The sequence below is a fragment of the Pristiophorus japonicus genome, chromosome 26 (genome assembly GCF_044704955.1).
Source record: "Pristiophorus japonicus isolate sPriJap1 chromosome 26, sPriJap1.hap1, whole genome shotgun sequence".
NCBI classification, from domain to species: Eukaryota; Metazoa; Chordata; class Chondrichthyes; family Pristiophoridae; genus Pristiophorus; species Pristiophorus japonicus.
In genome coordinates, this window is record NC_092002.1 from 11,552,854 (window position 1) to 11,577,066 (window position 24,213).

Consider the following 24,213-nt stretch of genomic DNA (forward strand, 5'->3'; position numbering starts at 1 on the left):
GCCTTCATTGTACTTGCAAGATTCTTCCCTATTTCCAGCGCTCATATACATACAGTTAGTTCCCTGTGTATCACCCTGTTCAGTACACATATCTCAGTGTGTGTTGGATGATGTTACATAAGAACATAAGAAATAGGAGCAGGAGTAGGCCATACGGCCCCTTGAGCCTGTTCCGCCAATCAATCATGGCTGATCTGATCCTGGTCTCAGCTCCACTTCCCCGCCCGCTCCCCATAACCCTTGATTCCCTAATTGTTGAAAAATCTGTCTATCTCCACCTTAAATATATTCAATGACCCAGCCTCCACAGCTCTCTGGGGCAGAGAATTCCACAGATTTACAACCCTCAGAGAAGAAATTCCTCCTCATCGCCATCTTAAATGGGCGGCCCCTTATTCTGAAACCATGCCCCCTAGTTCTAGCTTCCCCCCCCCCCCCACGAGGGGGAAACATCCTCTCTGCATCTACCCTGTCGAGGCCCCCTTGGAATCTCATGCGTTAGGAGTTGGAGTTACTCACGGGAAAGATGTGGAAGGCGATGTGGTGGAATTCAACCTTCTCTTTCCTTCGGCCGTATTTCTGGAGGAGTTCCACGGTGACTGTGCAGGACACCTCATCGTCGTCCGGGTCATCATCTTCCTCGAGCAGTGTCAGTCGGTACTGGGGGTTGATCCAGAAGGTTCCTGGTGTAGGTGGGGTTGGTGGCCAGGGGGGGAGCAGGAGAAAATACGAGAAACATCAGTGAATCGGCGGGCTCCGGGTTCAGAGGGCAGTCCGCCCAGTGTTGCCAGCCCCGAGAGACAGACTTGCATTTATATAGTGCCTTTCACGGGCATCCCAAAGCAGCTTACAATCAATTAAGTACTTTTTGTACTGTGCTCGCTGTTTCCCACATTACATCAGTGACCACAATTCAACAAGTACTTTGTTGGTTGTAAAGCGCTTTGGGCTGTAGTGAAAGGCGCTATATAAATGCATTTCTCTTCTGGCATTTGCTAGGGGGCGTAGATTTTAGTAATTAGTCGAAGGATTAGAGGGGAGTTGAGCGGACATAGTTTTTCACCCAGAGGGTGGTGGGGGTCTGGAACTCACTGCCTGAAAGGGTGGTAGAGGCAGAAACCCTCCCCGCATTTAAAAAATACTTGGCTATGTCCTTGAAGTGCCGTAACTAGGGTCCTGGCGAATCAAATAACTAGGGCTGTAGAGAGGGCTTTAAACTAATTAGTGCGGGGGGAGGCCGAGGAGAGGATTCAGGCGAAAATGTTAAAAGTCAAAGAATAAGGAGAAGACATTAGAGCAGGGTAGCACTGGGGGAAATGAAAACCAGAGCGTGCCAAGAAGGGACAGAATGTATAAACATAAAGGTGAATCAGAAAGTGGGGTCAAAACAGGAAAAAATAGTAAAAAAACAAATTTAAAAGCTCTTTATCTGAATGCACGTAGCATCCGTAACAAAATAGATGAGTTGACGGCACAAATAGATAAAAATGGGTATGATCTGCTTGCCATTACAGAGACGTGGTTGTAAGGTGACCAGGACTGGGAACTAAGTATTCAGCGGTATTTGACAAGTCGGAAGGACAGACAGAAAGGAAAAAGAGGTGGGGTAGCTCTGTTAATAAAGGATGAGATCAGTGCGTTAGTGAGAAACGATATTGACTCAGAAGATCAAGATGTTGAATCAGTTTGGGTGGAGATAAGAAATAATAATGGGAAAAAGTCACTGGTGGGCGTAGTCTATAGGCCCCCTATCAGTGGCTACACTGTTGGACGGAGTATAAATCAAGAAAGAATGGAGGCTTGTAAAAAAGGAACGGCAATAATCATGGGCGATTTGAACCTTCATATTGATTGGACAAAGCAAATTGGCCAGGGTAGCCTGAGGAAAAGTTCACAGTGTGTATCTGGGATAGTTTCCTTGAATAGTACGTTGCGGAACCAACCAGGGAGCAGGCTATCTTAGATCTGGTCCTGTGTAATGAGACAGGATTAATAAATGTTCTCATATTAAAGGATCCTCGAGAAATGAGTGACCATAACATGGTTGAATTTCAAATTCAGTTGAAGGGCGAGAAAGTTGGTTCTCAAACTAGTTTCCTAAACTTAAATAAGGCAGACTACAAATGTATGAGGGCAGTGTTAACTAAAGTGGACTGCAAAAATAGATTAAAGTATGGGACGGTTGATGAGACATTTAAGGAGATATTGCATATCTCGCAACAAAAATATATTCCAACGAGAAGGAAAGAGTGTAAGAGAAGGGACAACCATCCGTGGCTAACTAAAGAAATAAGGGAGGGTATCAAATTGAAAACAAGGGCAGACAAAGTGGTCAAGAACAATGGGAGGCCAGAGGATTGGGAAACTTTTAGAAGCCAGCAAAGAACGACTAAAAAAATGATAGAGAGGGAAGATAGATTATAAAAGTAAACTAGCACAAAATATAAAAACAGATAGTAAGAGTTTCTACAGGTACATAAAAAGGAAAAGAGTGGCTAAAGTAAATGTTGGTCCCCTAGGTGATGAGACTGGGGAATTAATAATGGGTAACAGGAAAAAGGCAGAGACATTGAACAAATATTTTGTATCGATCTTCACAGTAGAAGACACTAAAATCATCCCAATAGTGGATAATCAAAGGGGCTATAGGGAGGGAGGAACTTAATACAATCACTATCACTAATGAAGTAGCACTCGGTAAAATAATGGGACTAAAGGCGGACAAGTCTCCTGGACCTGATGGCTTACATTGTAGGGTCTTAAAAGAGGTGGCTGCGGAGATAGTGGATGCATTGGTTATAATCTACCAAAATTCCCTGGATTCTGGAGCGGTCCCAGCGGATTGGAAAACCGCAAATGTAACGCCCCTATTTAAAAAAGGAAGCAGACAAAAAGCAGGAAAGTATAGACCAGTTAGCCTAACATCTGTCGTTGGGAAAATGCTGGAGTCCATTATTAAGGAAGCAGTAGCGGGACATTTGGAAAAGCATGATTCAATCAAGCAGAGTCAGCATGGATTTATGAAAGGGAAATCATGTTTGACAAATTTGCTGGAGTTCTTTGAGGATGCAACGAGCAGGGTGGATAAGGGGGAACTAGTGGATGTGGTGTATTTGGATTTCCAGAAGGCATTCGATAAGGTGCCACATAAAAGGTTACTGCACAAGATAAAAGTTCATGGGGTTGGGGGTAATATTTTAGCATGGATAGGGGATTGGCTAACTAACAGAAAACAGAGAGTCGGGATAAATGGCTCATTTTCCGGTTGGCAAACAGTAACTAGTGGTGTGCCGCAGGGATCGGTGCTGGGGCCTCAACTATTTACAATCTGTATTAATGACTTGGATGAAGGGACCGAGTGTAATGTAGCCAAGTTTGCTGAAGATACAAAGATGGGTGGGAAAACAAATTGTGAGGAGGACACAACAAATCTGCAAAGGGATATAGACAGGCTAAGTGAGTGGGCAAAAATTTGGCAGATGGAATATAATGTGGGAAAGTGTGAGGTTATCCACTTTGGCAGAAAAAATAGAAAAGCAAATTATAATTTAAATTGAGAACAATTGCAAAGTGCTGCAGCACAGAGGGACCTGGGGGTTCCTTGTGCGTAAAACACAAAAGGTTAGTATGCAGGTACAGCAAGTGATCAGGAAGGGAAATGGAATGTTGGCCTTTATTGAAAGGGGGAGAGAGTATGAAAGCAGAGAAGTCCCGCTACAACTGTACAGGGTATTGGTGAAGCCACACCTGGAGTACTGCGTACAATTTTGGTCTCCGTATTTAAGGAAGGATATACTTGCATTGGAGGCTGTTCAGAGAAGGTTCACGAGGTTGATTCCGGAGGTGAGGGGATTGACTTATGAAGATAGGTTGAGTAGGTTGGAGCGATAAGGAAATAAAGAGTTATGGGGAGCGGGCAGGGAAGTGGAGCTGAGTCCATGATCGGATCAGCCATGATCTTATTGAATGGCGGAGCAGGCTTGAGGGGCCAACTGGCCTACTCCTGCTCCTATTTCTTATGTAACCTACAGAGCTACGGACTGAGAGCTGGTAAAGTGGGATTAGGTGGAGAGCTTTTTGTCGGCCGGCGCGGACACGATGGGCTGAATGGCCTCCTTCCGTGCTGTAAATTTCTACGATTTTTCGACGACTTGTAAATACAGGTGCTGCACGATCACAGATTAAACTCATCCCCTTCTCTGGAAGCTCGCATACCACAGAAGGGGGCAGGATGCTGCTTGCTCAAAGAATGCATCTTGCTGCACAGGTGTGATAATATTGGGAAACTTTTATCGCTTGTAGCGTGTGGCACATTGTCAACCCACCTCCCAGTGCCCCGAGACATTACTGTACTGTGGCACGCTCCGACTTGTGTCCCAGCGACTGTGTGCAAACGTGTCTCCATCCCACAGTAAGCAACTGCGTGCCTGGATCCAGACCCAGAGAGAAAATAAAGTGATAAAGGACTTGTGGGTTAGCCTGAAAATGCGACTTGTTCGTGTGATGAGCGGCTGGAGTTTAATATTTTGATGTTTCAAATAACAAGTGTGTTGATATTTGATGTCTCCAAGATGAGAGACTAATTAATGTCCTGTTACTGACTGCTCCATTGTTGATCGGAGTGGAGGGCGGCGAGAGTTCGGGGCCCAGGAGAGGCGAGAAACATAGAAACATGGAAAATAGGTGCAGGAGTCGGCCATTCGGCCCTTCTAGCCTGCACCGCCATTCAATGAGTTCATGGCTGAACATGCAACTTCAGTACCCCATTCCTGCTTTCTCACCATACCCCTTGATCCCCCTAGTAGTAAGGACTTCATCTAACTCCTTTTTAATATATTTATTGAATTGGCCTCAACAACTTTCTGTGGTAGAGAATTCCACAGATTCACCACTCTCTGGGTGAAGAAATTCCTCCTCATCTCGGTCCTAAATGGCTTACCCCTTATCCTTAGACTGTGTCCCCTGGTTCTGGACTTCCCCAACATTGGGAACATTCTTCCTGCATCTAACCAGTCTAACCCCGTCAGAATTTTAAACGTTTCTATGAGGTCCCCTCTCATTCTTCTGAACTCCAGTGAATACAAGCCCAGTTGATCCAGTCTTTCTTGATAGGTCAGTCCCGCCATCCCGGGAATCAGTCTGGTGAACCTTCGCTGCACTCCCTCAATAGCAAGAATGTCCTTCCTCAGGTTAGGAGACCAAAACTGTACACAATACTCCAGGTGTGGCCTCACCAAGGCCCTGTACAACTGTAGCAACACCTCCCTGCCCCTGTACTCAAATCCCCTCGCTATGAAGGCCAACATGCCATTTGCTTTCCTAACCGCCTGCTGTACCTGCATGCCAACCTTCAATGACTGATGTACCATGACACCCAGGTCTCTTTGCACCTCCCCTTTTCCTAATCTGTCACCATTCAGATAATAGTCTGTCTCTCTGTTTTTACCACCAAAGTGGATAACCTCACATTTATCCACATTATACTTCATCTGCCATGCATTTGCCCACTCACCTAACCAAGGCCTCGGTTTAACATTTCGTGCGAAAGACAGCACCTCTGACAGTGCGGCGCTCCCTCAGCACTGCACTGAGAGCGTCAGCCTAGATTTATGTGTTCCAGTCCCTGGAGTGAGACTCGAACCCACAACCTCCTGACTCAGAGACGAGGCTGCTGCCCACTGAGCCACGGCTAGCACCTGGGTTGTGGGTTCGAATCCCACTCCAGGGACTTGAGCACAAAAATGCAGGCTGACACTCCAGTGCAGTGCTGAGCGAGTGCCGCACTCTCGGATGCGACGTTAAACTGAGGCTCTGTCTGTTCCCTCCAGCGGAAGTCAAAGATCCCACAGCAATATCGCCGAAGGAGAGCAGGGGAGTTATCCCCGGTGCCTTGAGCCAATACTTATCGCTCAACCAATGTAACAAAAATAGATTAACTGATCATTTATTTCATTGCTGTTTGTGGGAGTTTGCTGTGCGCATATTGGCTGCCGCGTTTCCCACATTACAACAGTGGCTACACTTCAACAAGTGTCCATTGGCCATTTTACAAAAACAGAAGTCAGGAGGCAGAAGGAGGCAGTTGGGACTGTGCCAATCAACCCTAAGCAGCCAATACCTCTACCTCCGCACACCCACACTGTCTCGAAATGCATCAAACCGCCCTCCATCCCGAACCCATTCTTCCTCAGGACGTCAAATGCCAGCGCAGTGCTGAGGGAGTGCCGCACTGTCAGATGAGACATTAAACCGAGGCCCCGCCTGCTCTCTCAGGTGGATGTAAAAGATCCCACGGCACTATTTCGAAGAAGAGCGGGTGAGTTATCCCCGGTGTCCTGGGGCCAATATTTATTCCTCAATCAACATCACTGAAACAGGTTATCTGGGTCATTATCACATTGCTGTTTGTGGGAGCTTGCTGTGCACAAATTGGCCTCTGCGTTTCCCACATTACAACAGTGTATGGCTCAGAGACGCGGGCCATATACAGTACACACCTCAAAGCACTGGAGAAATACCACCAGCGCTGTCTCCGCAAGATTCTGCAAATCCACTGGAAGGACAGTCGACCAGGCGAACATCCCCAGCCTCGAAGCACTGACCACACTTGATCAGCTCCGCTGGGCAGGCCACATTGTCCGCATGCCCGACACGAGACTCCCAAAGCAAGCACTCTACTCGGAACTCCTACACGGCAAGCGAGCCCCAGGTGGGCAGAGGAAACGTTACAAGGACACCCTCAAAGCCTCCCTGATAAAGTACAACATCCCCACCGACACCTGGGAGTCCCCGGCCAAAGACCGCCCTAAGTGGAGGAAGTGCATCCGGGAGGGCGCTGAGCACCTCGAGTCTCGTCGCTGAGAGCGTGCAGAAATCAAGCGCAGGCAGCGGAAGGAGCATGCAGCAAACCAGTCCCACCCACCCTTTCCCTCAACCACTGTCTGTCCCACTGTGACAGAGACTGTAATTCCCGTATTGGACTGTTCAGCCACCTGAGAACTCACTTTTAGAGTGGAAGCAAGTCTTCCCCGATTCCGAGGGACTGCCTATGATGATTACAATGGTGACTACACTTCAAAAGGTACTTCAATGGCTGTAAAGCGCTTTGAGACGTCTGGTGGATGTGAAAGGCATTATATAAATGCAAGTCTTTCTTTCTGACTCAGAGGAACAAGTGCTGCCCACTGAGCCTCGACTGACACTTGTGCATTGAGCGGCTGGGTTGGAAGCGTGTCTTGGGCCCTGGAGGAGTCGATCCCCAGACGCGCTACGCTATCCTCTCTCTGGGTGTTGTATTAGGCGGTCCCTCGTATCGAGGATGACTTGCTTCCACACCAAAAAGGGATGAGTTCCCAGATGTTTCAATGAAGGACCTAATATTCCAGATCCCGAACTACATCCTGAAGGGTGGAAGATGCCTGTGCGTGGATTTTTTTAACGTGGGGTGGCCGTTGCACACCAGCCACCACACGGGGCTTGACAGAGCGAGGTCTTGGTCCAGTGGCAAGGGTTAACCAGGACGACTGGAGACCAGCTCTGCTGCACGGGCCTAGTGCGCACACATATCGCAGTGTGGGATGGGCCCGTGCTGCCCCTGGGCCCCGATCATGACGCTCCTGGGCCCCGATCAACAATGGACCAGTCAGTAACAGGACATTAATTAGTCTCCTCTTATCTTGGAGACATCAAATATCGACACACTTGTTATTTGAAATATCAAAATATTAAACTCCAGCCGCTCATCACATGGACAGGCTGTATTTGCAGCCTAACCCACAAGTCCTTTATCACTTTATTTTCTCTTTGGGTCTCTGGATCCCAGCACGCAGTTAGTTACTGCGGGACGGAGACACGTTTGCGCACGGTCGTGGAACACAAGTCGGAGCGTGCTGCAGCGCAGTAATGTCTCGGGGCGCTGGGAGGTGGGTTGACAATATGCCGCATACCACAAGTCCTGACTTTTGGCATGCTTAGATAATAATCAACAGGTTTAAACAAAGTCAACAGGGATTTATGAAAGGAAAATCATGTTTGACAAACCTACTGGAGTTTTTTGAGGATTTAACTGATAGAATAGATAAGGGAGAACCAGTGGATGTAGTGTATTTGGATTTTCAGAAGGCCTTTGATAAAGTCCCACATAAGAGGTTAGTGTTCAAAATAAAAGCACATAGGATTGGGGGTAATGTATTGGCATGGATTGAAAATTGGTTAACTGACAGGAAACAGAGAGTAGGAATAAACGGGTCTTTTTCGGGGTGGCGGGCAGTGACTAGTGGGGTACCACAGGGATCAGTGCTGGGGCCCCAGCTATTAACTATATATAAATGATTTGGATGAGGGAACCAAATGTAATATTTCCAAGTTTGCTGATGATACAAAACTAGGTGGGGCTGTGAGGAGGATGCAAAGACACTGCAAGGCGATTTAGATAGGTTGAGTGAGTGGGCAAACACATGGCAGAGCCAGTATAACGTGGATAAATGTGAAGTTATCCACATTGGTAGGAAAAACATAAGGACAAAGTATTATTTAAATGGTGATGGCTTGGGAAGTGCCGATGTACAGAGGGACCTGGGTGACCTTGTACACCAGTCATTGACAGCAAACACACAGGTGCAGCAAGCAGTTAGGAAGGCAAATGGTATGTTGGCCTTCATTGCAAGAGGATTTGAGTACAGGAGCAAGGATGTCTTACTAGTTATACAGGGCCTTGGTGAAACCACACCTGGAGTATTGTGTACAGTTTTGGTCTCCTTACCTAAGAAAGGATATACTTGCCAGAGAGGCAGTGCAGCGAAGGTTCACCAGACTGATTCCTGGGATGGCAGGACTGTCGTATGAGGAGAGATTGGGTCGGCCAGGCTTGTGTTCACTAGAGTTTAGAAGAATGAGAGGGGATCGCATTGAAACGTACAAAATTCTGACGGGGTTGGACAGACTGGATGCGGGGAGGATGTTTCCCCCCGGGCTGGGAAGTCTAGAACAAGGGGTCACAGTCTCAGGATACGGGGTAGGAAAGTTAGGAGCGAGATGAGGAGAAATGTTTTCACTCAGAGGGTGGTGAACCTGTGGAATTCTCGACCACAGAAGGCTGTGGAGGCCAAGTCACTGAATATATTTAAGAGGGAGATAGATAGATTTCTAGAAACAAAAGGCATCAAGGGGTATGGGGGAAAAGCGGGAATATGGTGTTGAGATAGAGGATCAGCCATGATCATATTGAATGGTGGTGCAGACCCGAAGGGCCGAATGGCCGACTACTGCTCCTATTTTCTATGTTTCTATGTTTAGGCTTTTCGGCCTAATGCCTTCTGCGCTGGCTCTTTCCCGCGTGGCGTCCTGCGCTCTGGGTCATTGTCGGTCAGGGACGGCGCGACCGAGAGGCAGCACTATGCGCGGCGCGGCATCCCCCCTGCCCGTCGGTGCCCGTACCATCGCCATATTTGCCGCCGGCGGTGATCCCCGACATCCACATGCCCTCGTGACGAGTCAAGGCCCAGACGCAGTTGGTACTGTGTTGGCACAGGGGATTCAGGCTGCACAGCTCCATCTCCGAGAAGCTCTGCACAAATATATCGGCCGGTATCCTGCACAGGGAGGGAGTGAGGCACGAGAGAAAAGGTTAGCGGGCGAGGAGAGACGGCTCTGACCCGGAATCCGCAGTTGACCGAAAGCAGAATCCAGGCACAAAGGAAAAATGAAAGACTTGCATTCATATAGCGCCTTTCATCACCAACGGGCGACCCAAAGGGCAGATGCCGAGAGGTTGTTTCCCCCCGGGCTGGGAAGTCTAGAACCAGGGGTCACACAGTCTCAGGATAAGGGGTCGGCCATTTAGGACTGAGATGAGGGGGAATTTCTTTACTCAGAGGGTGGTGAATCTTTGGAATTCTCTGCCCCAGAGGGCTGTGGAGGCTCAGTCGTTGAGTATATTCAAGGCAGAGATCGATAGATTTTTGGTGTCTAGGGTGAATCAAGGAATGTGGAGATCGGGCAGGAAAGTGGAGTTGAGGTCGAAGATCAGCCATGATCTCATTGAATGGCGGAGCAGGCTCGAGGGGCCGAATGGCCGACTCCTGCTCCTATTCCAGTCAGGAAAGGGTGTCCGTGTCACTGCCCCACTGACCATCCCAGCACTGAGCCATAAATCAGTTTTCTTTAACGCTGCCCTCCCCACCCTCCCCGCCAGGAGCGAAGGACTCTCTCATTCAGCATTGGTTCAGAGCCAAGGTTCGGACTGATCCACCTACCAGAACTCCCCGTCGTCCTTAATCTTCAGCTTCAGTCTGGCCTTCTCCTCCTTGCTGACACTTTTCCACGTGGGAGACCTACAACAAGAAGGTTCATGTATGTAACCACAATGTAACACCTCTGTATACACTCAACCTAGATGCACGCCTTGACCACAAGGGGTGAACTTGTGGGAGACACTCCTTACCTGATCACACAGGTATAAAAAGGGAGGTCCCATGCAGGGTCATCGTCTTTGGAGTCCTGTGAATAAAGAGTTAAGGTCACAGAGTGACCTTGTCCCCAGAATGTGCCTCGTGTGGTTTCATACTGTAGAGTAAGGACTTTACATTGGCGATGAGAAACGGGAATGCATGACCCACGAGAATGGCCACCGGTAGCACAGAGGAATGGTACTGTGTTGGGGAAGACTGGGACGATTTTGTCGAGAGGCTTCAGCAAAGCTTCGTTATGAAAAACTGGCTGGGGATGCAGCGGTTGACAAGCGAAGGGCTCATCTCCTGACCAGCTGCGGACCAAAGCCTTACGCACTCATCAAGGACTTACCAGCACCCGAAAAGCCAGCGGACAAAACCTTTGAAGAACTTAGCAAATTGATCGGAGAGCACCTCAAACCGGCAAATAGCATACATATGGCCCAACACAGATTCTACACCCACCAACTTCGTGAAGGACAGAGCATACCGGACTTCGTAGCGGACCTCCGGCGTTTGGCCAGCCTCTAAGTTCACAGACGCCTGCAGGGGGGAGATGCTAAGAGACTTCTTTATCGAGGGCATCGGTCATGCGGGAATTTTCCGCAAATTAATTGAGACCAAGGATTTGACCTTGGAAGCGGCGGCGTTGATGGCTCAAACTTTCATGGCGGGGGAGGAAGAGATGAAAATAATATAGGCGCGCAATTCTACCTCTAACGTGGCGATGGATCAGGGAGTCAACATCATCGATGCGACTCAGAGCCCCGCAGGCAGGGGCAGTCCGACACTCCCCACGCAGCAATAGACCCCAGAGTAGGACTTTAACAGAGACAATGGCAGGCTGAACGGACATTCACGCCATCACAGTGGACAATGCGGCCCGGGATGGGGCCATTGACACCCACTAATAGGGTACTTAAGAGCAGTCAAAGGGACAGTCAGCGCGGAATGCCTGGCCATAGTCCCTTTGTCCCCAACAATGGAAACTTTAACTCATGCTGGAGGTGTGGGGGAAAACACTCGGCCAGATCTTGCAGATTTCAACAGTTTGTCTGCAGGAACTGCAATCTCAGTGGCAACTCAGCTCGAATGTGCAGGAAGTCTGCAACCAGACTAATATATGGGGCGGATGGACCAGAAGAGCGTTCTTTGAGGCAGGATGACTTTTGGGGCAAATCGATGGACGCCGAGGTTCAGCGGGTCCATGTGGCGAATATTCACAGTTCATACACCAAAACGCCACCAATGATGATGAAGGTTTTATTAAATGGTATCCCAGTACGAATGGAGCTGGATACTGGGGCCAGCCAGTTACTCATGGGCGTTCAGCAATTTGAGAAGCGATGGCCACTTAAAGCCAGTGGACCCAAATTAGCACGCATTGAGACACAACTACGGACTTACACTAAATAAATCATTCCGGTGCTAGGCAGTGCAATGTTGGCTGTCACACACAATGGGTTAGTGAATCGGCTGCCGCTCTGGATTGTCCCGGGCAATGGTACCGCACTGTTGGGGAGGAGCTGGTTAGCCAAGATGAACTGGAAATGGGGGGATGTTCACGCAATGTCATCTGTGGAGCGAAGTTCGTGCTCACAAGTCCTACAACAATTCGATTCACTATTCCAACCTGACGTCGGGACTTTCAAAGGCACCAAAGTAGTGATACACATCACCCTGGACGCCAGGCCAGTGCACCACAAAGCCAGAGCGGTGCCGTATGTGATGCGGGAAAAGATCGAGAGCGAATTGGACCAGCTGTTGAGAGAGGGCATCATCTCGCCTGTTGAATTCAGTGACTGGGCGAGCCCCATCGTTCCCGTCCTAAAAGCGGATGGCTCTGTCAGGATCTGTGGCGACTACAAGGCCACCATCAATCGGGTGTCCCTACAAGATCAATACCCGCTCCCGAGAGCAGAGGACCTCTTCGCCACGCTGGCAGGCGGCAAGCTGTTCACCAAGTTGGACCTCACTTCACCCTACATGACCCAGGATCTGGCCGACGAATCTAAACTACTGACCACCATCACCACACACAAGGGACTGTTCGTTTATAACAGGTGCCCATTTGGCATTCGATCAGCGGCCGCGATTTTTCAAAGAAACATGGAAAGCCTGCTTAAATCCATTCCTGGAACGATCGTATTCAAGGACGACATCCTCATCACGGGTCGAGACACCGAGGAACATCTCCACAACCTGGAGGAGGTGCTACGCCGACTGGACCAGGTAGGCCTGCGACTCAAGAAGTCTAAATGTGTGTTCTTAGCTCCTGAGGTTGAGTTTCTGGGCAGGAGGGTTGCTGCAGATGGGATTCAGCCTACCGAATCCAAAACAGAGGCGATTCGATGAGCACCCAGGCCCTGCAACACATCGGAGTTGCGTTCATTCCTGGGACTGTTGAACTACTTCGGGAACTTTCTGCCGAACTTGAGCACGTTGTTGGAGCCGCTACACGTGCTCCTGTGTAAGGGCTGCGATTGGTTTTGGGGGGACTGTCAGGAACGGGCTTTTGTTCAAACAAGTTGTTGACCCTGTACGACCCCTGTAAAAAATTGGTTCTGACATGTGATGCATCGTCCTATAGGGTTGGGTGCATGTTGCAGCAGGGTAATGCTGAGGGTCAACTTCAACCTGTGGCCTATGCCTCCAGGTAGCTCTCTCAAGCAGAACAGGGATATGGGATGGTCGAGAAGGAAGCGCTTGCATGTGTCTATGGTGTTAAAAAAAAAGCATCGGTACCTCTTTGGTAGGAAGTTTGAATTAGAGACTGACCACAAGCCATTAACATCCCTGTTGTCAGACAGCAAGGCTATCAATGCCAATGCATCAGGTCGCATACAGCGGTGGGCTCTCACGCTAGCTGCTTGTGACTACTCCATCCGGCACTGGCCCGGCATTGAAAATTGCGCTGACGCGCTCAGCAGGTTTCCACTGGCCACCACTGAGCAAAGCGCCGAGATGGTCATGGCCGTCGATGCCTTTGTCAGCGCAGGCTCCCCCATCACAGCCCGCCAGATCAAAATCTGGACAAACAGAGATCCCTTCCTATCCCTGATTAAGAAATGTGTCCTGACTGGGGATTGGGCGCCCGCACACGGAGCATGCCCTGAGGAGGTCAGACCAATCCACAGACGGATGGATGAGCTCTCCATCCAAGCCGACTGCCTACTGTGGGGCAGCCGGGTAGTTATGCCCCAGAAGGGCAGGGAGGCATTCATCAGGGAACTCCACAGTGAGCACCCAGGCATTGTGCTGATGAAGGTCATTGCCCGGTCACACGTTTTGTGGCCTGGAATTGATTAGACCTGGAACACTGTGTTTTCAGGTGTACGACGTGTGCCCAGTTGGGTAATGTCCCCAGGGAGGCCCCGCTCAGCCCGTGGCCCTGGCCCACTAGGCCATGGTCACGCATTCATGTTGACTACGCGGGCCCGTTCATGGGTAAGATGTTTCTTATTGTAGTAGATGCGTACTCGAAATGGATCGAGTGCATCATTCTGAATTTATGCACATCATCCATCACCGTGGAAAGCCTACGTGCGATCTTTGCAACCCATGGCTTGCCTGACATCCTGATTAGTGATAATGGCCCATGTTTCACAAGCTACGAATTCCGAGAGTTTATGTCGGACAATGGCATCAACCACGTCAGGACTGCGCCGTTCAAGCCGGCCTCCAATGGCCAGGCGGAACGTGCGGTCCAAATCATTAAGCAAGGTATGCTCAGGATTCAAGGATCCTCCCTACAATGCCGCCTATCGTGTCTCCTGCTGGCCTATAGTTCCCCGACCGCACTCGCTCACGGGGGTCCCGCCCGCAGAACTACTAATGAAACGGACACTCAAACTCGGTTGTCCCTCATTCATCCAGTCCTGACCGACATAGTTGAGGGCAAGCGCAAGTCACAAAACGAGTACCATGACCATAATTCGAGGGGGAGATGTATTGAAATAAATGATCCTGTATTCATCCTCAATCACGCCATGGGGCCCAAATGGCTTGAGGGCACTGTAATTGACAAAGAGGGGATTAGGGTCATTGTGGTAAAACTCAACAATGGTCAGATATGCCGTAAGCATCTGGACCAAGTAAAAAAAAAGGTTCAGCATCTACACGGAGGAACCTGAAGAAGACCATGAGATGGAGCTCACAACACCGCCAGTGAACGAGCAACAAGAGCAATCAGAAGAATGCACAGTCCCTGCGGTCAGCCCAGACAGGCCGGAATCACCACAGGTGACAGACACTCACATCAGTGTCCAACAACCAGAGCCCCAACTGCGGCGCTCCACGAGTGAGCATAGACTACCTGATAGACTAAACCTATTATCCCAATAAGACTTTGGGGGGGGGGGGGGGAGGTGATGTCATGTATGTAACCACAATGTAACACCACTGTATTACTGTATACACTCAACACAGATGCACGCCTTGAGCACAAGGGGTGATCCTGTGGGAGACATTCTTTACCTGATCACACAGGTATAAAAAGGGAGGTCCCCCGCGGGGTCATCGTCTTTGGAGTCCTGTAATAAAGAGTTAAGGTCACAGAGTGACCTTGTCCCCAGAATGTGCCTCGTGTGGTTTCATACTGTAGAGCAAGGACTTTACAAGAAGGACAAGTGTTGAACGGGTCCGGGAGCCACAGAATCTAGGCCAAGGTTCAGACTGAGAGTATCCACTGTCTGACTTGAAATCTTCCCCTCCCCTCCCCTCTCAGCATTCCGAAGGGACCGCTCCCTCTGTGACACCCTGGTCCATTCCGCAGTCACCCCCAGCCTCCTCCCCTTCCCCTTCACACGGCACCTTCCCGTGCAAGCGTAGGAGATACAACACCTGCCCTTTTACACCCTCCCTTCCCACTGTCCAGGGCCCCAAACACTCCTTCCAGGTGAAACAGTGATTTACTTGTACTTCTCTCAATGTAGCACACTGTATTGGCTGCTCACGATGTGGTCTCCTCTACACTGGGGAGACCAAGCGTAGATTGGGTGACCGCTTTGCGGAACACCTCCGTTTACTCCGTAAGCGTGACCCCGAGCTTCCGGTCGCCTGTCACTTTAATTCTCCCCCCTACTCGCACTCTGACCTCTCCGTCCTCGGCCTCCTGCACTGTTCCAATGAAACTCAACGCAAGCTCGAGGGACAGCACCTCGTCTTTCGATTAGACACTTTACAGCTTTCTGGACTCAACATCAAGTTCAACAATTTCAGAGCGTAACCTCTGCCCATCTTTGGCAATCTCTCCGCCCCCACCCCCCCGACCCCCACCAAGCCGGTTTCTTTTTTTCTCCTTGTCTCTAATGGCAGCTGGTCATTATCCCGCTATTCGCACCTTATCTTGACTAATGTTTTTCTAACTCCTGGCATTAGCATTTGAATTCGGCCCGTCATCCCTTCTGTCTCTCTAATCTCTCCTGCCTTCCACCCAATCACAGACCTTCCCCTTTTGTTCTTTCTCCCCCTCCCCCTTTCAGTGCTTGTTAAGAATCTGTTCATTTCAAACACTCTCCAGTTCTGACCAAGGGTCATCGACCCGAAACGTTGGCCCACAAATCCCGGCTCCCCCCCAGATGTGTACGGATGTGCACAGAGTGCGTACGGAGGGGGTTGTGTACGGTGGGGGGGGGTGCGTATGGGGTGCGTATGGATCCGGGAAGGCATCGCAAAAGCTGGTTTTTGGGCGCCCAATGCGCATGCACTGAAAACCGGCTTTTCCGATCTGTCACGCTGGAGCTCGACAGAATGAGAAGGTGCTTTATCTGATTGGCTTGCCCAGAGCCATGTGACTGCAGCTCCAGCCTGCCCATGCCCCGACGTGCATGCGCTGCGACACGCAGTCAGTGGCCTCAGGACCGGGAACTCACATGGGCGCAGCAGGAACAGGTAGGTGCGCATCTTTTTCCTAGAATCCAGTTGAACGCCCGCGGGAAGGAGAAACCGGGATCTTTGGGCCTCTCCACAGAAGCTGCCTGACCCGCTGAGATTTCCAGCATTTTATTCCAGCATTTTATTCCAAATTCCAGCATCCACCGTATTTTGCTTTTGTGACTTGAAATCAGTTTGGACAACTCCAGATTATCCCTGGGTGCAGACTGCAACTAAATTGTAAATCTAGACTCAGAGAGACCTCGGGATCAGTGGTAAATGCCACACTATCTAACCAGTGCTGTACCTGCCCTGGAAGTGTTTAATGGGACAGTGTAGAGGGAGCTTTACTAACCCATGCTGTACCTGCCCTGGGAGTGTTTGATGGGACAGTGTAGAGGCAGCTTTACTCTGTATCGAACCCCGTGCTGTACCTGCCCTGGGAGTGTTTGATGGGACAGTGTAGAGGGAGCTTTACTCTGTATCTAACCCCGTGCTGTACCTGCCCTGGGAGTGTTTAATGGGACAGTGTAGAGGGAGCTTTACTCTGTATCTAACCCCGTGCTGTATTTGCCCTGGGAGTGTTTGATGGGACAGTGTAGAGGGAGCTTTACTCTGTATCTAACCCCGTGCTGTACCTGCCCTGGGAGTGCTTAATGGGACAGTGTAGAGGGAGCTTTACTCTGTAACTAACCCATGCTGTACCTGCCCTGGGAGTGTTTGATGGGACAGTGTAGAGGCAGCTTTACTCTGTATCTAACCCCATGCTGTACCTGCCCTGGGAGTGTTTGATGGGACAGTGTAGAGGCAGCTTTACTCTGTATCTAACCCCGTGCTGTACCTGCCCTGGGAGTGGGTGATGGGACAGTGGCCGTACTAACAGCCTTTACTTGGAGGAGCACAAAATTCACAAAGCGAAAGTGAAGAGTTGGGCCGCTTACCAGTCGCCCCACGGGCCGCTGTACTCCCTGTGACCCCAGGGGTTGCGCAGTCGGAGTAGTCGGACCAAGGAGCCACCGTACTTCACCTGGAGACGGGAAACGAGCGGGTGAGAATCAGCGGTAGAACAGGCAGCGGCGACGTGAACGCCCGCGGATTAAATGGTGAGCACGGTGGCCATCTATGTTCGGCTCGCGCCCTGCAGCATTGCCGGCCGAGACGAGTTTGGGAACGCGCGGAAGCAGCTCGTAGACGCAACGTGTCCGAGCGCGGCCCGCATTGCGCGGACCATTCTGTATCAGCGCGCGACCCAGGGGGGAGGGGAACCCGCGCGCGCGCTCACACGGTCGGTGCCTTCCGCCAGGTACTCACCGTGTCCACGTCCATGATCGCATAAGCGTGCGCGTACATCAATCCGAGGCCGTTGTCCTTCTCCACCTCCTCGGTGTTACTGCCCTGCGGAAATCCAGAGCGTTATACGGTGTATCGGTGAGGCCACACCTGGAAAACTGCGTGCAGTTTTGGTTTCCATATTTACGAAAGGATATACTTGCCTGGGAAACTGTTCAGAGAAGGTTCACTCGGTTGATTCCGGAGGTGAGGGGGTTGACTTATGAGGAAAGGTTGAGTAGGTTGGGCCTCTACTCATTAGAATTCAGAAGAATGAGAGGTGATCTTATCGAAACGTATAAGATTATGAGGGGGCTTGACAAGGTGGATACAGAGAGGATGTTTCCACTGATGGGGGAGACTAGAACTGGGGGGCACGATCTTAGAATAAGGGGCCGCCCATTTAAAACTGAGATGAGGAGGAATTTCTTCTCTCAGAGGGTTGTAAATCTGTGGAATACGCTGCCTCAGAGAGCTGTGGAAGCTGGGGCATTGAATAAATTTAAGACAGAAATAGACAGTTTCTTAACCGATAAGGGAATAAGGGATTATGGGGAGCGGGCAGGGAAGTGGACCTGAGTCCATGATCGGATCAGTCATGAACTTATTGAATGGCGGAGCAGGCTCGAGTGGCCGTATGGCCTACTCCTGCTCCTATTTCTGATGTTGTTATTAGTTTGGGAGTCAGCACCAATCTCCCAGTTTCGCGATTGCACATTCCTGATGCTGGAGGCCACGATTATGTGCCCCTACGCTCCTCGATAATCCGACAGGCTCAACGGTTTGCTTGTAAATGATATAAGCCGTCTCCACAGCATTCCAGTCATCACTCCTACGGCAGTGACGATCGGCCAAGTGGACAATGTTCCCACAAAGGGAGGCACTCGGAGCAAGTACCCCAGAGTCGGGTTTCCCCAGGCCATGCTCCCCTGAGCCCTTAACCCCCAGTCTCCCTCTCTCCCTCGACACCCCCATTCCATTGACCCACATTCCCCAGTCTCCCTCGACACCCCCGTGCCCCTGACCCACTTTCCCCAGTCTCCCTCTCTCCCTCGACACCCCCGTTCCCCTGACCCACTTTCCCCAGTCTCCCTCTCTCCCTCGACACCCCCGTTCCCCTGACCCACTTTCCCCAGTCTCCCTCGACACCCCCGTGACCCTGACCCACTTTCCCCAGTCTCCCTCTCTCCCTCGACACCCCCGTTCCCCTGACCCACTTTCCCCAGTCTCCCTCTCTCCCTCGACACCCCCGTTCCCCTGACCCACTTTCCCCAGTCTCCCTCGACACCCCCGTGACCCTGACCCACTTTCCCCAGTCTCCCTCGACACCCCCGTGACCCTGACCCACTTTCCCCAGTCTCCCTCTCTCCCTCGACACCCCCCTTCCCTTGCCCCATGTTTCCCAGTGTCACTGTCTATTTCCCCCCCCCACCCCCACCCCTCTCCGATCTCCGGCCTCAGCGGCTGGTGACGTCACGCCAGGGGGTCTCCTGGGTAACTGAGGGGCCTGTCAGCCTGAGAGGCACCTTCCGCACGCTGCCTGGGAACACAGTACTGGAGCCTCTCGGCCCGTGCTGGTGGATCAACAGGTGGGAAAATGGCGGTGTGTTGAGATTACCTTGATGCTGCAAGACAGCAGGGTTTGCTTGTTGAGAGCGCGCCTGACAAACGGCCACAGCTCATCTGCTGTGGTGGAGCTCAACTCAATGCACACCGCAATGCCACTGGTGAAATCCTCCATCGCCTCAGACACTTTCCCGGCCACCAAACTTTGATAGGACCCATTGAGCCTGCGGGGGCAAGAGTCGAACTTCAACGTCATCCCAATATAAGTAACAGTGCTAATACCACGGCTTCATTCTTCAACATTTCATCTCAGAGTGTTACAGTGAGGGGTGTGGGGGTATATCAGTGTTACAGTGAGAGGTGCGGGGATATATCAATGTTACAGTGAGGGGTGTGGGGTATATCAATGTGTTACAGTGAGGGGTGTGGGGTACATCAGTGTTACAGTGAGGGGTGTGGGGTATATCAGTGTTACAGTGAGGGGTGTGGGGGTATATCAGTGTTACAGTGAGAGGTGCGGGGATATATCAATGTTACAGTGAGGGGTGTGGGGTATATCAATGTGTTACAGTGAGGGGTGTGGGGTACATCAGTGTTACAGTGAGGGGTGTGGGGTATATCAGTGTTACAGTGTGGGGTGTGGGGTATATCAGTGTTACAGTGAGGGGTGCGGGAGTATATCAGTGTTACAGTGAGGGGTGCGGGGGTATATCAGAGTGTTACAGTGAGGGATGTGGGGTATATCAGTGTTACAGTGAGGGGTGTGGGGTATATCAGCATTACAGTGAGAGGTGTGGGGTATATCAGAGTGTTACAGTGAGGGGTGTGGGGTATATCAGTGTAACAGTGAGGGGTGTGGGGTATATCAGTGTTACAGTGAGGGGTGTGGGGTATATCAGTGTTACAGTGAGGGGTGTGGGGTATATCAGAGTGTTACAGTGAGGGGTGTGGGGTATATCAGTGTTACAGTGAGGGGTGTGGGGTATATCAGTGTTACAGTGAGAGGTGTGGGGTATATCAGTGTTACAGTGAGAGGTGTGGTGTATATCAGTGTTACAGTGAGGAGTGTGGGGTATATCAATGTTACAGTAAGGGATGGGGGGTATATCAGTGTTACAGTGAGGGGTGTGGAGTATATCAGTGTTACAGTGAGAGGTGTGGGGTATATCAGTGTTACAGTGAGGGGTGTGGGGTATATCAGTGTTACAGTGAGGGGTGTGGGGTATATCAGTGTTACAGTGAGTGGTGTGGAGTATATCAGTGTTACAGTGAGAGGTGTGGGGAAATCAGTGTTACAGTGAGAGGTGTGGGGTATATCAGTGTTACAGTGAGGAGTGTGGTGTATATCAGTGTTACAGTGAGGAGTGTGGGGTATATCAATGTTACAGTAAGGGGTGTGGGGTATATCAGTGTTACAGTGAGGGTTGTGGGGTATATCAGTGTTACAGTGAGAGGTGTGGGGTATATCAATGTTACAGTGAGGGGTGTGGGGTATATCAGTGTTACAGTGAGGGGTGTGGAGTATATCAGTGTTACAGTGAGTGGTGTGTGGTATATTAGAGTTATTATGAGGAGGATGGGTTAGACAGGAAATATTTACAAGGATGTTGCAAGGAATGGGAGGATGCAGAAATCCGGGAAGGAGGGGACTAAATGGGAGAGCGATAAAGGTCTTTAATGCCATGAAGCGGTTCGGTGCGGACAAACTATTAAAAATGTGGCGTAAACGTAAAATAGCCTCTAACAGATCAAATAACGAATATTGAAGTCGTTTCCTTACACAGAGAGTGGAGAGAATGTGGATCTCGCTGCCATTTGACGTCGGGTTGAAATGAATAGCATTTATGCCTTTAAGCAGAGTCTCAATGCATACATGAGGGAGAAGAGAATAGGGGGTTATGTGTGGTGTAATGTATGCATCTGTGAGCATGCTCACGGGTTTGTAGAGCTGTTGATTTCTGCGGTCTGGAGGAGTCCGTGTTCCATGTTTTTAATCGAATGTGTGAGGTTGCAGCCCCTGTTCCATTATTTAAAGGGGCTGCTCCTCAAATTCTGGCTGCACTTCAGTCCCACACTCCTGATCTTTGGGCACCCTGTGCGGAGGGGAGTGGGTAGGTCCGAGGGCCTCCTTGTAGGACTGCTCCTGGGCCTGGCCAAGGTGGCCATCAGCCGGTCCAGGCAGCGGGCGGTCGAGGAGGTCGTTCAGCCCGACTGCCTGCCTCTCTTCCGCGGTTACATCCGAGGCAGGGTGTCCCTGGAGATGGAGCACGCGGTGTCCACCGGTACGCTCGCGGCCTTCCGCGAGAGGTGGGCGCCGGAGGGACTGGAGTGCAGCATCACCCCCGGCAACCAAATTTTAATTTGACTTGTTTAATGTCCAAAGTTTAATTTGTTTAATGTGTCGGTTTTACTGCCCCCCCCCCCCTTTGAATAAGGGGGTATTGGATTATTGTTTCAACTTAAAAATAGTTGTAGAGCTCTTGAGTTGGGAGTGGCTCAGCCAGTCACGTGATGTTCGCAAGACTCAATAAAACCCCGGCCAGTTGGGTTCGGGGGATCCACGATGGGGCAGGTGGTTGTGAGCCTGGTGGATGAACCGGTAATGTGTAGTGTGATTGGTAAACCTTTTGCTAATAAACCAACTAGTTCTTAATAGCAATGTGTTGCTATGAATGTTTAAGCAAAGAACCCAGGAAGCAAATACATTACATGGGGTAGAAGTAATTAGACTGGGAGCAGGCTGGCACGGGATAAGTGGGCCGAATGGCTTGTTTGTGTGCTCATAGATTCAGCATTACAGCGCAGGATGCCATTCGGCCCATCATGCCTGTGCCAGCTCTTTGAGAGAGCGATCCAATCAGTCCCCACTCCCCCCCCCTGCTCTTTCCACATTGCCCGCAAATGTTTCCTCATCAAGTATTACACTTTCGAAAGCGACGGTCGAATTTAGCATCCACCCATCCTGTCAGGCAGCGCGTTCCACATCACGAGCCGCTGTGTGAAAAACAAAATTCTTCTCGCTGTGAGTCTATGTGGAACGCAGAGTGGGATTGGGTTACGGGTTTTGGGCAGTATTCAATGTTGTGGTTTCAATAGCAAATTACTTCGCTCCAGGTCTGATTACAAACCGGTTGCACAAGTTTCCCAGAGGGGGCTGTTTAGATACACAGCCAGGTTCTGCTGTTGGGCTGCCTGCTTAGGAAGTTAAACATCAGTGGTCTCTTTATTCAAAGCCATTCCTCATTTTCTTTTCGAAAAAAATATTACCTAGAATTACACGGGATATACGCCACAGAAACAGGTCATTCGGCCCAACCAGTCTGTGCCAGCGTTTATGCTCCACTTGAGTTTATGCCGGCGTTTATGCTCCACTCGAACCTCCTCCCGTCTTTCCTCATCTAACTCTATCAGCATAACCCTCTATTCCCTTCTCCCTCATATGCTTGTCTAACCTCCCCTTAAACACATCGATATTAATCGCTTCAACCCCTCCCTGTGGCATCTCGAGTTCCACATTCTCACCACTCTCTGGGTAAAGAAGTTTATTTGGAATTCCACATAATTCCACAGCTACATAAATACTGTGGCCACAAGAGCGGGTCAGAGGCTGGTATTCTACGACGAGTGTCTCACCTCCTGACTCTCCAAAGCCTTTCCATCTACAAGGCACAAGTCAGGAGTGTGATGGAACACTCCCCACTTGCCTGGACGAGTGCAGCTCCAACAACACTCGAGAAGCTCGACACCATCCAGGACAAAGCATCCCGCTTGATCGGCACGCTACCCACCACCTTCAACACTCACTCCCTCCACCACCGGCGCACCGTGGCTGCAGTGTGCACCGTCTACAAGATGCACTGCAGCAACTCGCCAAGGCTTCTTCGGCAGCACCTCCCAAACCCGCGACCTCTACCGCCTAGAAGGACAAGGGCAGCAGGCGCATGGGAACACCACCACCTCCACGTTCCCCTCCCAGTCACACGCCATCCTGACTTGGAAATATATCGGCCGTTCCTTCATCGTCGCTGGGTCACAATCCAGGAACTCCCTCCCTAACAGCACTGTGGGAGCACCTTCACCACACGGACTGCAGCGGTTCAAGAAGGCGGCTCACCACCACCTTCTCAAGGGGCAATTAGGGATGGGCAATAAATGCCGGTCTTGCCAGCAATGCCCACATCCCAGGAACGAAAAAAAGAAAAATCTGTTTCTCCACGTGCATTGCCCGAACACGCACTCTTGACGCAGAGAGACCACCCAGGTCCCAAGCAGCAAGATATTCAAACAGTGGGGACATCATCATCATCATAGGCAGTCCCTCGAATCGAGGATGACTTGCTTCCACACCATAAAGGGATGAGTTCGCAGGTGTTTCAATGAAGGACCTAATATTCCAGATCCCGAATTACATCCTGAAGGGTGGAAGATGCCTGTGCGTGGATTTTTTTAACGTGGGGTGGCCGTTGCACACCAGCCACCACACGGGGCTTGACAGAGCGAGGTCTTGGTCCAGTGGCAAGGGTTAACCAGGACGACTGGAGACCTGCTCTGCTGCACGGACCTAGTGCGCGCACATATCGCACAGTGTGGGCTGGTCCCGTGCTGCCCCTGGGCCCCTGGCCCCGAACTCTCGCCTCTCCTGGGCCCCGGTTGCATCCCTCTACGAACCCTCGCCGCTCCTTCGCCCCGACCTCGCTGTACCTGCCCGCACTGCAGTCAGCCATCGCCCTCCTGCAGCAGCACGCGCTGCTCCCTGCATTGGTCTGTCGCTGCACGCTGCTCCCTCTAATGGCCCCGGCCTGCTGATGGACAGGGTGGTGGCAGCAGATTCAACATTATCTTTCAAAAGGGAAAGGCTGCAATCATCCAGGCAAGTGGGGAGTGTTCCATCACACTCCAGACTGGTGCCTTGTAGACGATGGAAAGGCTTTGGGGAGTCAGGAGGTGAGACACTCGCCGCAGAATACCCAGCCTCTGACCCGCTCTTGTTGCCTCG

At 50.7% G+C, this 24,213-nt stretch overlaps 1 protein-coding gene across 1 annotated transcript in view; it reads right to left on the minus strand.

Annotated features, from left to right (window-relative positions):
- Positions 1–24,213, minus strand: part of LOC139239039 (calpain-2 catalytic subunit-like) — a 57,080-nt gene that overhangs the window by 18,759 nt on the left and 14,108 nt on the right. Inside the window, exons 5-10 of the mRNA XM_070867544.1 lie at positions 19,270–19,441; positions 17,634–17,717; positions 17,264–17,349; positions 10,254–10,331; positions 9,436–9,590; positions 520–683 (exon numbers count right to left, since the gene is read on the minus strand). Of these exons, the coding sequence (XP_070723645.1) occupies positions 520–683; positions 9,436–9,590; positions 10,254–10,331; positions 17,264–17,349; positions 17,634–17,717; positions 19,270–19,441 (739 nt within the window). The remainder of the gene's footprint in view (positions 1–519; positions 684–9,435; positions 9,591–10,253; positions 10,332–17,263; positions 17,350–17,633; positions 17,718–19,269; positions 19,442–24,213) is intronic.